At 53.6% G+C, this 15,831-nt stretch overlaps 1 protein-coding gene across 6 annotated transcripts in view; it reads right to left on the bottom strand.

Moving 5' to 3' along the window:
- Positions 1-11,885: 11,885 nt before the first annotated feature.
- Positions 11,886-15,831, bottom strand: part of TLN2 (talin 2) — a 461,380-nt gene continuing 457,434 nt past the window's right edge. For all 6 annotated transcript variants that reach the window (XM_075532415.1, XM_075532420.1, XM_075532418.1 and 3 more), the window contains 2 exons: positions 13,537-13,662; positions 11,886-12,765 (listed from right to left, as the gene is read on the bottom strand). In XM_075532415.1, the coding sequence (XP_075388530.1) occupies positions 12,637-12,765; positions 13,537-13,662 (255 nt within the window). In that variant the 3' untranslated portion in view covers positions 11,886-12,636. The remainder of the gene's footprint in view (positions 12,766-13,536; positions 13,663-15,831) is intronic.

Here is a 15,831-nt window from a genome sequence, read left to right as displayed (position 1 = left end):
GGCCCACTGACCACATGTGACCCCCGAGGTAATTTTTTGTGGTCCGCAATGCTCTGAAATAAGATGAAAATAGAAAAAATTGTTATGAAGAAAATAGCGCTTAGGGGAGGTTGAGGCAATACCGTACCCACAATTCCCTCCTTAACCCTTTAACTACTGAAGACGAGCATACACGTGGCCCAGTACTTTTCCTGAGGGCCTGTGGGCGTGCATAAATGCGCTGGCTCAGTTTTGGCGACGTTTGGAAGCGCTATGTCTGCCACTCTCAGTGTCACGTCATGTCAACAGATCCCAAGAGCAAAAAGGTTAAAAAGAGCACTCTGGGCTGTGCTATTAAGAATCATACCTCGCGGCAGCGCTCGTTCACCTTTTAAGAGGGAAGTCATTACAATCATGCATCATGCTGTCAGCTGTCCAACATTTTGTGTTTTTTATTAGTTACTTTGTTATATTTTCTGGTCACCAGATAAGAGGTAAGTGAAAACTAGTAGGAGGAAAGCCCTGGCAAGTTTCAGTTAAAAAAGAATCATTTGAGTTTTATAAATACATTCAATAAAACAAATGTTTAAATAAAAGCAATTATACAGTGTTTTGATTATCCTATCCATATTCCTGAATCCTCACTTCAAAACATAAGTTTAACAACATGTGTAAACGTGGTGTGGCCGCGTGACTCTTGCCTGTTGCACCAATGGCCCGCGTTTTGAGTTTGACGTCCCTGCCATACAGCATAGGCTAACACGCGTGAGATGTACCCATCTTATAACGAATCATTGGAGATCAAGGGGACAGCGTTTGCTCAAGAACCAAGTACAGAGGGGCAAGGGGAGAAGAAGTAGAGGCAAGAAACACACCCAGGTGGGATGAGTGGGATTGCAATGATTGAGATGAAGCAAGGTGCATACGGATTATTGGGTGGAAAACTGATGATCTGCTCTGTAAAACTTCACCCAATTCACAATTTTAAAAAACTTAAAAAAAAAAAGAGAAAGATATCCCCCCCAACCTCACCCTTTCCCTTCGCCTCCAGATGGTTTCCACCTTCCACTGGGATGCAGGAGGGAGGGGCCTGGTGGTAAGGACCAGCTGCTCTCATCTGAGGCCCTGTCATTGTTCTAGAACAAACCCCTTCTGCCTGGAGCCCACCTTCTGGAGTCTGCTGAGCCACGGCCCACATCCGGGATATTGAGGGTCAAGTTGTGTCTCCCTGCAGCTGGTTTAAGCAGGGGACCCTTAGGAAATGCACTGTTCAGAGAAAGGATCTCAGGCAACTGTGTTGCCGTGTCATGGGGGGTTGCCCGTGTCATGGTGGGGTAGAGTGGTCAGGGGAAGGAAGAGAGTGGCTGGGGTGGGTGGTAGTGATTTGAGAACAAACGTTTGTTGTACGTTCCAGTTCCAATCAGCCAGCAGTTCCAAATAGCTGATCCCCAGACAGCTCCTAAACACGAGCTGCAAGTTCCATGGTCTATATTTTATGGCCCCGGCAAGCCTTCGTTCTCTGACAGTGCAAATGTCTGAGGCACAGTCACAGGCGCTGGGGAGATGGTGTGTGACAAGGGGCACGATCCCTGCGGGGACCTGCCTGTGGCTGCTGAGCCGAGGAAATATTACCTGGTTGACACTGGACAGAGCGTGCGACAAGCAGGGAGGGGCTGCAGACAGGAAGCCCCATTGGATTTCCCAAGGTGCGCTCCTTGGTTTGTGGTGGCTTTGGTTGCTGTTGGGAGACTTTGTGACTTTGGAGAGCCCATCTGTCACGGCATGGAACTGAGTTCTCTTGCTGCCCCTCAATGGAGGACCGTCTCCTGCCAGGTGGGTCCCAACCGCCAAGCTCGTTCAGGTGACCGGCAGAGTGCACGCCATTGGGGGCCTCGTGCTCTTTAGAACCTTCATGCCTCAAAACACACTGGAATGTTAAAAAGTGCTCGGAGGTTAACGGGGAAACATGGGACAATGCCATCTTTTGTATACTCCTTTTAAAGATCCACGGGCTTCTTCGTATCCTGCAGGCCTTTCAACAATCTCATGGTCAGCACATCTGTGGAATTGTAAAGCTCCCATTCTCAAATTCATTTGCCAATGGGATGCCCTGAGTTGTCCTCGCAGACAGCAGGATGACCGCATCGTTCATGTCCGATGGAACCACACTGCCCTCTGTGGTCAAACCACCCAGGATGGAAAGCCAAGCGGACAGCAAGGCGATTCCCTCGGCCAACAGCCCTTAGTTAGCAAAGCTGGGTGCACAGCAAATGAGGGTCCCTCCGGATGAAGGAGGCCTAGTGGTGCAGAAGGTTAAGCGCTAGGTCACTGACTTAAAGGTTGGCAACTTGAACCCGCCAGACGTTGTGTGGGAGAAAGATGTGGCAGTCTGCTTCTGGAAGGACCGACGGCCTTGGAAACCTTAGCAGAGGCCCTCAAACTTTTTAAACAGGAGCCAGTTCACTGACCCTCAGACCCGTTGGAGGGCCGGACTAGAGTTAAAAAAAGAACAAATTCCTATGCACACTGCACGTATCTTATTTTGAAGTAAAAAACAAACGGGCAAAAACACCCAGCAGGCCAGAGAAATGTCCTTGGCAGGCCGCATGTGGCCCGCAGGCTGTAGTTTGAGGACCCCTGCTCTATGGGGCGCTAAGGAATTGGAATTGACTTGACGGCCGTGGGCTTGGCTGGTGTTGCCAGGATGAAGAGCAGAGAACTGGGGTCATATCATTTCATGGCACCCAGAGAAACCTCCTCAGTCTGTCCTATGAGCTCCAGATGAAAGGCGAATGTGGCCGTGGGCAGAGGGGCAGGGGTCTGCCATGGGCAGAGGGGCAGGGGCCTGGAGGGGGTTCTGAGCTCTCCTCTGCTCCCCCGTCTCCTCTCTCCTTATGGAGGAAGCTCCATGCCAGCAAACTGCAGACTAACCTCTCCTGCCTCGTCCTGGCTCTCTCTCCACATACTCCACCACACAGATTGCCTGCCCCCCAATGCTCTCCCCAGCTCCCACCCAGTTGCCCCAGTCAGCTGGCATGCCATTCGCTGAGCATCTACTACAGTCCACCCCTCCTGCCCGATCCTGGCCAAGAGCCTGCTCCTGGCCCTGGTTCTCCCTTCCCTCCACGGCGGCTTTCCCCTGGGTCTGCTTGAGAGGTCAGCCTCTGAGCAGAAGGAATCTGCTCGGGGGCAGCAAGGCGTTTTTGTTTTATTTTTATTTTAGGGTTATGTTACAGTGACAACACAAGATCCATTTTGAGTCTCGAGGTGGATTAAGCCGCCACGAACTTCTGTTGACCGTTAACAGGCACGGTGACTCGCCTTCCGTCAGGTAGAGTGTGTTTGAAAGTGGATCACTACCACCCTGGCCAAGGAGGGTGGAATGGGGTGCAGAGGACTGTCCTGGGTGTGTCCTTGATGGAACTGGGGTTCCAAGGCTCCATCTCATGACTCCCAGCCTGGCTGCCTTGGTCAGAGGGCCCTGAGGCAGCTCTGCAAGCTCTGCTGTCTAGCCTAAGGCACATGTTGCAATCATGGTCCCAGTCTCTCTCCTGTATTCCCCACTGGAACGGCGATGCATTGGCCTCCCTCCCAGCATGTGGCCCTCCCATGCCCCCTGTAGACTGCAGGCTGTCTGGAAATCCTTGAACGCCATGATGGTCTCCTGCTGATGAATCGTCTTGGTCTTGTCTTGGTCCTACGTAAGACTTAATCAATGTATCTCTACACATTACATTTGATTTGGGGTTTCTTTTGCCCCTCCACTGCCAAAGGTCTAAGGTCATTAGAAGGGAGAATTATGCCTTTTATGTCCCTCCCACCTCCCTTCCTGCACAGAGACAACCATCCCCAGAGCCTCTAGAGACCCTCCTATTTCCCCCCAAAGCACTTGCACTATCAGGGTGCTCGGGGCACGGGACTGAGGGTTTAGCTCGGGGCCCCTCCCCCCGAGCTTTGAAGGTAGGCTAGGGCTGGAGTCTGTGCTTTGCTCGGATGAGTTTAACGTAATGGTTGGAAGTCAGACTGTCTGGGTTTGAGCTCTGCCATTGGCTCACTGTGTGACCTTGGAAAAATCTCCTGACTTCTCTGTGCTTCAGCCTCCTTGTGGATAAAATGGGGTTAACGAAATGCCCGTGCATCGAGTTTTGTTGGGTTGCTGTGGGGGCAAAAAGGGCTTGGCACGTGTTCATCTGTGTGATAAAGACTAGGTACCTAGCACTGCTCCTGGTAGCGTAGTGGTTATGCATTCAATTGCTAACCTCCAAGTCAGCAGTTCGAAGCCATCAGCCACTCATGAGAGAAAGATGAGACTTTCCATTCCCATAAAGAGTTAGTCTCAGAAACTCACAGGGCCAGTTCTATCTTCTCGTATAGGGTTGTTAGGCGTTATTGACTCCATGGCAGGGAGTTTGGTTGCGGAGGTGGAACATTGCTCTCTCGTCTATGAAGCATGTCCTGCCCCCTATTGTGGTCTGGGTCTGTGGCCCAGGTCTCATCTCCCAGCTCTGAACTCTTGCACAGAGACCAAACTGACAGCTTACTGCTGACCTCCATTCCTCCATCCATCTCCACAGATCTTGAATTCCCCAAGAACAGAGTATCTCTTCTGAGTCCCCCACAGAACAGAATGGGTACCAGGACAAATGATCTGAGTTTGAGATCCCCGGGCCTGACCCGAGGAGCCCTGGTAACAGAGGAAATGTTTGGCTGCTGACTGAAAAGTAGGCCGTTTGAACCCACCAGCTGCTCCGTGGGAGATCGATGTGGCAGCCTGCTTCCTGTAAAAGTTTGCGGCCTTGAAAACCCAATGGGGCAGTTCTCTTCTGTCTGATGGGGTCACGGTGGGTCAGAATTGACTTGATGGCAGTGGGTTTGGCTAGTTTGGTTTTAACATAAGGTGTCTATACCCAACCACCCTCCAATCCTGGCAACAGTCCTCATGCCCTGGCCTCTCTGAGCTGCTCCTGGTCCCCCTTCCTAAACCCAGGCCTTTGCAGACGCTGGGAACACACTGCCTGGAGGGCCGTGACGAGAGCAACATAAGACTAACTTGCAAGACACGCAACCGCCTTACAAGATGGAGAACTGCCTCGCAGACGAGGAATGGTGAACACAGGAGGCTCCATTTTGACAGAAAATAAAAGCCTCACAGAGCCCAACAAAAATGCTGAATCACCGCAGTGAAGTGAACAAGTAGACAAGAGGCCGCCCCAGAAACTCTGGGGAATCCCAGTAAAACTCTGGCTGACTTCAAATGGCCAGCTGAACTGCCTACATAAACCCGGGTAGAGGCTGGAAATTCAGAGCAGGGAGCCAAGGAGACATCAACTCCTGTTCTCTCCAATGCTACCCGGGGTGAGTCCACCATCGGGACTATGATGCTGAATTAACTGTCACCCCTATAGTTAATAACGAGTTAGTTTTAGAATTGTTAGATGGTTTGATGTGTGTTTGAAGGGAATAAACCGAGCATTCGAAAATGTCAAAGAGCGTTAGGTAATTATTGATTGTGTCACCATCCTCCCACCGCTCACCTCTTCTCTCCAATTCATCAGGAGTTGGGAACCTGCCTCCTCTGGGAAGTCCCCACCCCCACACTGAGACCTCAGGGAGTAGGTCAGGCTCTTTCCTACACACAGTAGGTGTTGGGCACCCAGGTCTGCCAGATGATCTGAATTCACAGATGACTCCTAATCCCAAACCTTGCTTCTGAGTCTTGGTGTGCCCTCTACGTGCCCGTGAAGCCCCAGTGCTGAGCTCACACACACACACAGGAGACCCCCCACCGCCCCTCAGCCTCCGCGTGCCCTGCTCTGTGCCTCAGTCTTTCTGTCTTGCTATCAGTCAGCCCCAATGCCAATTTGCATTGTTAAGTTAAAGTTATAAACATGTGGCCATTAATAGGTCTAGAGATCATTGACAGTTTGAGAGGAAGCAAAGGACAAAGGATACACCAGGCTGGGCCACTGCCTCGGTGGTTCTGGCGAGTCCTTGACGTGCCCCATCTTGCCTAGAAGGGCTTCCCACTTTTCAGCCTGTTTTCCTTAAAGCAAGCACTTCTGCTAAGGCCCTCCAGGGCTGCCCGTGCCCCTGCCGGCAAGGAGCTGACCGTCCTGAGTGGGGCGTGGAGGTGAATACATGCTCCTGTTTAGCTGTGTCACCTTCCAATCCGGGGAACAGGCAGGGCGCGCATGCAGCCTGCTTCGCTAAGGAAAGTTAGTTCATCTTCCTGCTTGCGGTTTCCCAGGGCCCCGATGGTGTGGGGGTGGAGCGTCAGCTGCTACCGAGGTTGGCGGCTTGAAAACCACCAGCTGCTTCCGGGACCAAGATCAGGCTTTCCACTCCCATGAGCAATTGGTCTCAGAACCCCCAAGGGCAGATCTAGGGCCGCTGCGTGAGTTGGAATCGATTGGATGGGTACCACAGGGTTCTTTCTTCCTGGGCTGGTCGCCGGGGGGCAGGAAAGTGGAATGGGGGGCAGCGCTGCTTGGGGTCCGCGGCTCTCCCGGTCACACTGACAGGGTCACACTGACACACGGCCCAGAGACTGGAGCGATGCTCCGGGCAGACTTGCTCTCATAGGAAGAAGACACATTCATGCTCTCGCCCCACCCCCTCCATTCCCAGCAGACCTGACGCAGGCTTGTTCTTTTAAATTTTTATTTCTGATGAATAATAAAATATCATTTAGGTGGCCAGGACAATGGGGTGGAGACATTGCGACACAGGGCAGGGCTTAGTATGTTTGCTGCTGGATTCTGCCTCTGTGGCCGAGACACTGGCTGATGTCGCCTAGCCTCAGGCCTTTGGACAGAAGAGGGGTCACTGATGGAGTGGATTGCACCTGGATGCTTTTGGGATGTGAGCCCAGAGGACGGGCAGCAAACCTCTTCACAGGGAAGACATCTCTTCTTGGTGGCTGGTTCTTTTTAAAAGGGGAACAACAGGCGTTGCAGCACACATGCCCTAATAAATAACCACACAGCTCACAGGCCCACTCAAAGTGTGCACCGTGGAGACTACCGTGAGGTTGTAGGGGTCTCTTTGGGGAGGGCACCTCCCCCATCAATAGCCACATCGTGAGGCTGCAGAGAGGGGCGTGTGTCAAACTGTCAAGATCCTCTGGGTTTCTGAACCCCGGGCTTCTTAGCCTGGAGCCAGCAGTTCCCTGCATTTCTCACCGGGCCATCTCAGCAGCAGCCACCCGCTGGAGCCCCAGTGAGCATGCTCAGTCTGTGCTGGGGCCTTTGACCAGCTTCCCCATCGGCCAGCCCAGGGCCAGACCTTAGAGCCAGGAGAGGTGGTTTGGGGATCTGCCACCACGTGGGAATGCCCCCACCCCCACCCCACCATCAGATTGCTCCTGGGTCAGCTGTGAAGGGTTGAGTCTTTGGGATTCTTTCCGAGGTGGAGTTTATGCTTCTGCGGGGTTGCGTTTGTTCCCCGTGAACGTCTTTGGTTGCCTGTAAACTCGCTGGTGGATAGCACCAGGTCGCTAGAGCGGCCAGGGGTCTTACAGGGCTTTCCATGCTGACCCGTGCCGACTGCAGGGGGCTCCTTCCTCAGCCCACATGGGGGTGAGCTGACCAGGTGGGCCTGTGGTGACCAGTCCTAGGACATGAAGTTGCAGGCTGAGCTGACCGCCAGGGACGTACCCAGTGGGGCAAGTGGCCAGTCGAGTTGAAGCCGGGGCTGTGTCAAGCCAGAGGTGGCTTCCCATCTTTTCCCAAAGACCTCTGGAAGGCCAAGGCTACCCCCCTCCCCTGCCAGCCCCCAAATGATTAATGTTGCTCAAGTCCTGACTCAGGAGCATTTCTTGATAGAGTTAGCAAGGTGTGGGCCAAAGATCCAAGGTCAGGTCAAAGTTAATTTGGGGAAAGGAGGGCCATACATTCACATGCCTGCACTACCTTCCATGAAGCGATGCCTCTCTCTGCTCCAGACCTGGGCCCTTTCTAGCTGTTAGCAGCCCAGACCCCCAAGCAGACTCATTCCTGTGCCCGCTCCCTTTGAGGAAGACTCAGACGCTCCTGGGAATACTTGGACGAGGGCCTTAAATAAGGCCAGATCACTCCGTTTGCAAAATGAGAACAGCGCTTGGGCGAGGGGCGAGCACTGAAAATCCACACCAGGAGAGGGCTGACAACCAGCTTCCAAAAGGCCAGTGGCAGACAGCTCCAGGCAGGAGGCTATTTATAGGGCCCACCAAAGCCTACTTTGTTCCCGGCCTGCTCTTTAAAGCTGGGGAGACTGGCTGCTCCGTTTGGCCTCTCTGAGATGTGTCTGGTGCCAAGTGTACTCGAGGGCTTCAATGACTCGATCCTGGGATGCCTGATGTGCTTGGGGCAGGTGGAAGGGGAGGTGGGCAGGGGTATGGTGGGACGAGCCAGGAGGGGCTCCTGAAGCCTGCTACACGAGGCCATTCACAGTTACATCCTGAACCCGTCTTTGGACTTGACACTCGACTCAGAGAGCATTCTGTATCCTGTCCTTTCCAGGAGTATCTCTTGGGCCAGCACCCCAAGTTAATGAGGTAGTCCACGTTTCCCCTCTGAGATCCGAGTGGGGTTCAGGCCAGAGCACATAAAGGGTCCTGCTGTTGCTGTTAGGTGCTTGCAAGTTGGTTTTGGTTTGAATCGATTGGCACCCCCCTCCCCCAAACCTGGGGCGTCCCAGGCTGACATCTTCACAGCAGACTGCCAGGTCTTTCCTTCTACGGAACCTCGGGCGGGCTCCATCTTCAGATTGGTTGGCTGCCAACCAAGCACTTCACTGTTGCACTGCCAGGCTGCTTGCCCTCAGAGGACAAGCCGAGGTTCAGTGAAAATGTGCCCGGTTCCCCTCATCAGTGCTGGTGCTGCCCGACTCTCCTCCCTGCACACACCTTCCATGTTGACAAAGGTGGGTCTCCTGGGACATTCGATATGCTCAGGGAAAAATAAATCTAACTTGCATCGCATGTACAGGTCTCTCATGGATGTGGGAAGCAGAGAGACGCTTAATGATTTTTTACAACCAGCTGTGGCTGAATCGATTCCGCCTGATGAGGAACCTATGGGACCGAGCAGAATGCCCTGCGGAGTCTCCCAGGCTGTAGTCTTTATGGAAGCAGGCCACCCCATCTTCCCCCAGGGAGCACCTGGCAGATTTGAAGTGACGGCTTTTGGTTAGCAGCTGAGCACTTAAACCTCTTTGCCACCAGGGCTCCCTTGTGACTCGGACTGATGGCTGCAGGGAGATGTGAGACCACATCGTGAAGGAGAAGCAGAAGCCTGCCTTCACTTGTCATCAGTTTTAAAAACCACCTCCCACCTCCACTGGAGCCCTGGGGAGTAGTGGTTACACGTGGGGCTGCGATCCATGTGACCCCCATTCAAAGCCACCTCCTCGGGAGAAAGACTGGCCTTTCTACTCCTGCGAGCAGTTACCCTCTCGGAACCCCCCGGCGGCTGCTGTGAATCAGCACTGACTTGATGGCAGTGAGTTTGGGTTTTTGGGGACCACCTCCACTACCTCTCCTCCCATGAATTCTTCCAAAGGTACTTGCTATGGAGGAATGGTCGACCCTCTGAAGCATCTGCCTGGCAGGCACTGTCTTAAGGCTCGGATTAAAGGTAGATTCCAGGTCTTAAAATGCCCTTCCAGGGAGAGGCCCCTGAAGAAAGATAGAACATGGTGGTGGAGGACAGAGACGTACCAAACGGCCATCACACTGACTCTGGGTTCCACATGGCATAGGGAGAACAAGCAAAACTACTTTATGCGAAAGGTTCGCACTGATTTAAGGAAGAGGAGAAAGAAGGAAAACATCCACATTGGAGTCGAGGACCATTCTGAGAGCAGAGGGCCTGGAAGATGGAGCTGAGGACCATTCTGAGAGCAGAGGGCCTGGAAGATGGAGCTGAGGACCATTCTGAGAGCAGAGGGCCTGGAAGATGGAGCTGAGGACCATTCTGAGAGCAGAGGGCCTGGAAGATGGAGTCATGGACCATTCTGAGAGCAGAGAGCCTGGAAGATGGAGCTGAGGACCATTCTGAGAGCAGAGGGCCTGGAAGATGGAGCCATGGACCATTCTGAGAGCAGAGGGCCTGGAAGATGGAGCTGAGGACCATTCTGAGAGCAGAGGGCCTGGAAGATGGAGCTGAGGACCATTCTGAGAGCAGAGGGCCTGGAAGATGGAGCCACGGACCATTCTGAGAGCAGAGAACCTGGAAGATGGAGCCATGGACCATTCTGAGAGCAGAGGGTCTGGAAGATGGAGCCACGGACCATTCTGAGAGCAGAGGGCCTGGAAGATGGAGCTGAGGACCATTCTGAGAGCAGAGAGCCTGGAAGATGGAGCTGAGGACCATTCTGAGAGCAGAGGGCCTGGAAGATGGAGCCACGGACCATTCTGAGAGCAGAGAACCTGGAAGATGGAGCCATGGACCATTCTGAGAGCAGAGGGTCTGGAAGATGGAGCCACGGACCATTCTGAGAGCAGAGAGCCTGGAAGATGGAGCTGAGGACCATTCTGAGAGCAGAGGGCCTGGAAGATGGAGTTGAGGACCATTCTGAGAGCAGAGGGTCTGGAAGATGGAGTTGAGGACCATTCTGAGAGCAGAGGGCCTGGAAGATGGAGCTGAGGACCATTCTGAGAGCAGAGGGCCTGGAAGATGGAGCTGAGGACCATTCTGAGAGCAGAGAGCCTGGAAGATGGAGCTGAGGATCATTCTGAGAGCAGAGGGCCTGGAAGATAGAGCTGAGGACCATTCTGAGAGCAGAGGGCCTGGAAGATGGAGCTGAGGACCATTCTGAGAGCAGAGGGCCTGGAAGATGGAGCTGAGGACCATTCTGAGAGCAGAGAGCCTGGAAGATGGAGCCATGGACCATTCTGAGAGCAGAGGGCCTGGAAGATGGAGCTGAGGACCATTCTGAGGGCAGAGGGCCTGGAAGATGGAGCTGAGAACCATTCTGAGAGCAGAGGGCCTGGAAGATGGAGTTGAGGACCATTCTGAGAGCAGAGGGTCTGGAAGATGGAGCCATGGACCATTCTGAGAGCAGAGGGCCTGGAAGATGGAGCTGAGGACCATTCTGAGAGCAGAGAGCCTGGAAGATGGAGCTGAGGATCATTCTGAGAGCAGAGGGCCTGGAAGATAGAGCTGAGGACCATTCTGAGAGCAGAGGGCCTGGAAGATGGAGTTGCGGACCATTCTGAGAGCAGAGGGCCTGGAAGATGGAGCTGAGGACCATTCTGAGAGCAGAGAGCCTGGAAGATGGAGCCATGGACCATTCTGAGAGCAGAGAGCCTGGAAGATGGAGCCATGGACCATTCTGAGAGCAGAGGGCCTGGAAGATGGAGCTGAGGACCATTCTGAGAGCAGAGGGCCTGGAAGATGGAGCTGAGGACCATTCTGAGAGCAGAGGGCCTGGAAGATGGAGCTGAGGACCATTCTGAGAGCAGAGGGCCTGGAAGATGGAGCTGAGGACCATTCTGAGAGCAGAGGGCCTGGAAGATGGAGTTGAGGACCATTCTGAGAGCAGAGGGCCTGGAAGATGGAGCTGAGGACCATTCTGAGAGCAGAGGGCCTGGAAGATGGAGTTGAGGACCATTCTGAGGGCAGAGGGCCTGGAAGATGGAGCTGAGGACCATTCTGAGAGCAGAGGGCCTAGAAGATGGAGCCATGGACCATTCTGAAGGCAGAGGGCCTGGAAGATGGAGCCATGGACCATTCTGAGGGCAGAGGGCCTGGAAGATGGAGCCATGGACCATTCTGAGGGCAGAGGGCCTGGAAGATGGAGTCGCGGAGGAATTCTGTCTCAGCTGGTGCCCCCCCCCCCGCCCCATAGGGATTGCACTGACTGCCCTTGGGGGGACACGGGCCTGTGGGGCTGCATTTTTATGAACAGAACCAGCCTGTGTGGAGTAAGGCGCCCACGGGTTTTATTATCGTCCCTGTTCATCCAACCCAGACCGGCCTCCCTGACCTCTGCCCTTGGGGTTATAGAGAAAGAAAACAACATTTTCTGGGCCACAGACTACAAGATGGGTGTGGATTGAACACACAGCTTACACGCCGAGGCAGGGAAGTGTGCAAACAGGAGTGGTTATTCTTCCCCCTCTGGGGTGAGCCAGTGCTCGAGATGTGGCAGCGGGGCACCCACAGCACCCCCACCCCCCTTGGAGTCCATGCTGGTCTATGCTTCTGGCTTTATTAACCTTGCCCAGCTCCAGCAGTCTTCTCCGGGAGGGACCAGAACACCAAGAATCTCTAGGACATCACTGGTTTCCCCCAAGCCGTCTGCTTTTGTTTTTTTTTCCTATGAAGATTTCACAGAAGGGCCCGAGAACAGGCTTAGAGAAGGACCAACGAAAGCAAGAGTGTCTGAGGACGACATAATACTGACTTCTCTTCTTCGGTATCAGTCCACGAGATGTGTGCCCCTCTCTCCTGAGATACGCTGAGGCATGGGGGGAGGTGGCGGAGGAGCTGTGGGTGGGACACTGTACCGTGTGACAGCACGATCATGCAGCTGGTGCCCAAAGGGCAGAGCAGTGAGGACGAGAGAGCGCTCCGGGCTCCGGGCTCGCCCCGGGTGAGTGCCCAGCCTCGCAGGACCACTGTCTGTCCAGTCCCTGGAGGGCTGGTCCCTGGGGCTCGCCAGTGGCCTCTGAGGTTAGCCCTCATCCTCCCTCAGCTCTGTGGGCAAGAATTTGTACTGCTGCTGGCGGATCTGGGCCAGTTTCTTCCTTGCTTCTTCCAATTCCCGTTCTTTCTTGAGCATTTCTTCCTGGGCAGCGATGATCTAGAAGAAAAGCAACACGTTGGATGGAGCCGAACCTGTCTAGGGAGCTGCACTCTCCCGCCAGATGGGACTCGTGAGCACCACACACCTGTCTTGAGTGCGTGGCTTCCCAAATACATTGGGCCTACTGCTTTCTCTTCAGGAAAAAATTAAACCCAGAATTTACTCAACAATGAAAAACTTTAGTTAGTGTAGCCCATAATCCAGGCTAAAGTGTAGGTATCTGTTCCCCCCCTCCCTGGGTCATTCTAGCACCTCTAAGGTTTGGGGGTAGGGGCTGGTATCATTTATTTGGGGAAATACTGCTCTAGTGGGGCCCCCTGGGTCCCAGGGACAGCATTCTTAGCTCTGGAAACTAGCCCCACAGCTCGTGTTTGGGGGACCAACACCTTAGCTGTCCCAAGAAAACCAGCCAACTCTGGTCCCTGAGTGAACAGAAGCCAGCAGCAGTCCTCGGACCCACTGGGTTGGAATCCAGTTAAGGGCAACAGAGGCGCTTTACTGCGTCTCTGTGGAGTACAAAAATAGTTCACACACTTGGTTGCTCAGCAGGTTAGAGACTTAAAGCCCATCCAGACCACCTTGGGGGACCTGGTGATCAAGGTGTCCCACACCCAGGTGCTGACAGCACCAGGGAGCGCAGTTCTCCTCCAGCGCACCTGGGTTCCCCATCACTATGAGTTCAGATCAACTTTTGGCAGTAAGCTGGGTTTGGGTGGGGGTCGAACATCTCGGGGGTCAGCGACCACCGCCCTGAGTTGCATCACACACCTGAGCAATGCCCCCTACGAATTTCGTTTTCACCACCACATCGTCATCATCAGCTTTGCCGAAGGCAGCCTTCTGGGCGGCGCGGACAAGATTGTCCGAGGCCCTTTTCACAGCGTTTCCTGCCGCCTGGAGGGGACAAAACACAAAGGGTTGGGTGAGAAAGAGCCACTTGGATCTGGCAAGGACAGACATGCAGATACAGTTCATGAGACTGAGTCACGAAGACCTGAGCCATTGTATCAACCAGACATTCTCCCTCTATCCAGCGAGCACCCACCTGCCTGTCCAATTGCCACGATTCTACCTCCATAGGCACCAACCCGTACCAAGTCAGTGTTTTCAAAGACGGCAGAGATACCATTCCCGGCCTCCACAGAGCAGTCTCGAAGGAAGGAGACTCACGTAACAGATGAAAACTGCAGACTGAGATGCATATTGAGAGAGACACATGCGGGCAGCTTCCTTGCTGGGCCCCAATCTTATCGATCACACCTTTCAGGGCTTGGTTCTGGATTCGCTTCTTCCTGTTGGTCTTGGCCGTCTCCCCTCAATGCTCCTGGAGTGCTCTCTGTGCTCGCTGGACTCCAGCGCAGAACGTGAGTCCCTTGAGGGTCCAGGCTGTGACTTGGGTCTTTGCATCCCCAGCATCTACCCGGGGCCGTGCTCACAGAATGCTCAGGGTACACGCACCGAGCTAGGGAGGCTGGGGGACCGATCCGTGTGGGAGGCCCGGAAGGCCCAGCGTGAGAGGGCCTGTATAGGTGTATTTTCAGTCACTGCCAAGTTTTCTGCCGTGCCCCCGAGGAACAGTGTTTCCATATGACGTCTAGCTCGCCATGAAGAGCCGCGGTGGCCAGCTCTTAGCGTTCACACAGGGCGGCCTCAGGGACCTGCCCTCTGCCAGCTCTGGACGGACATTTTCTTCTAGTGGTGGACAAAGTTTCGTGGCTGCTCCTGTCTTCCTCCGCCCAGTCCATCTCAGGATGGAGTGCTTCTGACCTGGGGGTGGGTCTTTGGGAAGCGGAGATGTTTTCTCATTCATGCTAACTGGCCCGTTTGGGACCGAGGCATGGAGATCACTGGGCTCATAAGACAGGAGGAGGAGGAAGGCCATTGCGATCTGATGAGTAGTCATCAAGTGCTCATTCTCAAAATAGCTTTATAAGGACAGAAATCCTAAGAGCATTCCTAAGGTGCGGAAACGGGAAGTAAGTTGTTGAAAGCACGGTGGCGGGTGAGGTGAAGAGGCTGAGCTGTGCCCCAGCCAACCTGGAAGCAGCTGGGCAGGGCTCCACATTACAGCATCCTATTCAGTGAGAAACAACGAAGCCACAAGATTGATGCTGCGCCGCTGTTGCTAGGCGCCTTCAGTTGGCTCTGCCGCATAGCAATCCTGTATCCACTAGAAGGGAACGCTGCGGTCCCTGAACGGCCCTCACCGCTGACGCCAGGCTGGAACCCGCTGTGCCAAGCCACCTCGTGGATGCGCTTCCTGCTTATTGCTGACTCTGCTTTCCCAAGCGGGGTGACACTGCAGGGACTGGGCCTGCCAGTGACATGCCCCAAGTCAGGTGCATGTTGGTCTTCCAAGTGATAACTTTCCAAAAAGAAGAAAAAGAAAAGTGGTATCTTTGTTTTCTAACACTTTAAAGGGGTTTTTTGCAACAGTTTTGCTCTAAAGAATGTTCTTCCATCTCCTGGCTGCTGCTCTAATGGGCGTTGGTTGATCCAAGAAAAATGAAATCCTTGCCAACTTCAATTTGTCTCTTTATCAAGATGCTGCTTACTGGGCGAGCGTGAGGAATTCTGTGCTCTTATATTGAGGTGTGAGCCATACTGAAGGCCGTGGCTTTTGATCCCATCAGTAACTGCCTCACGTCCTCTTTGCTTCCAGCCGGTAGGGCTGTGCCATTACACACCCAAGGTTGTTCCTGAGTCTTCCCCTCGTCCGGAGCCTTCCATCTTTCCGTTCTTTCAGCTTGAGGAATTCAGAACGTGATCTTTCTTCCCTTTGGGTTTCCCAAGGCCTGGTCTTCGCACGTTTCACTGTAATTTTCCTTGAGCTGTCCTGTGAAACTTTCTCTCCAGTTCTTTTACTGCATCAGTTCTACCTCTTTCTTCTATGTTCAAGAGCGAGTTTCGGAGTCTCTTGTTACCGGTTATTGTTTTCTTAATACCCTTTTGGTTTCTTCGTGTGTGACATCTGTGAGATCATCTACAACTCTTCCGGTTTCGGGTTTCAAGCGTTCAGTGCATCAAATCTGTTCGCGAGATGGTCTCTTAATTAGAGTGGAA

This window comes from Tenrec ecaudatus, chromosome 14, assembly GCF_050624435.1.
Source record: "Tenrec ecaudatus isolate mTenEca1 chromosome 14, mTenEca1.hap1, whole genome shotgun sequence".
In the NCBI taxonomy this organism is placed as follows: Eukaryota; Metazoa; Chordata; class Mammalia; order Afrosoricida; family Tenrecidae; genus Tenrec; species Tenrec ecaudatus.
The sequence above is the reverse complement of the archived record's forward strand: the minus strand, read 5'-3'. Positions and strand labels throughout refer to the sequence as shown.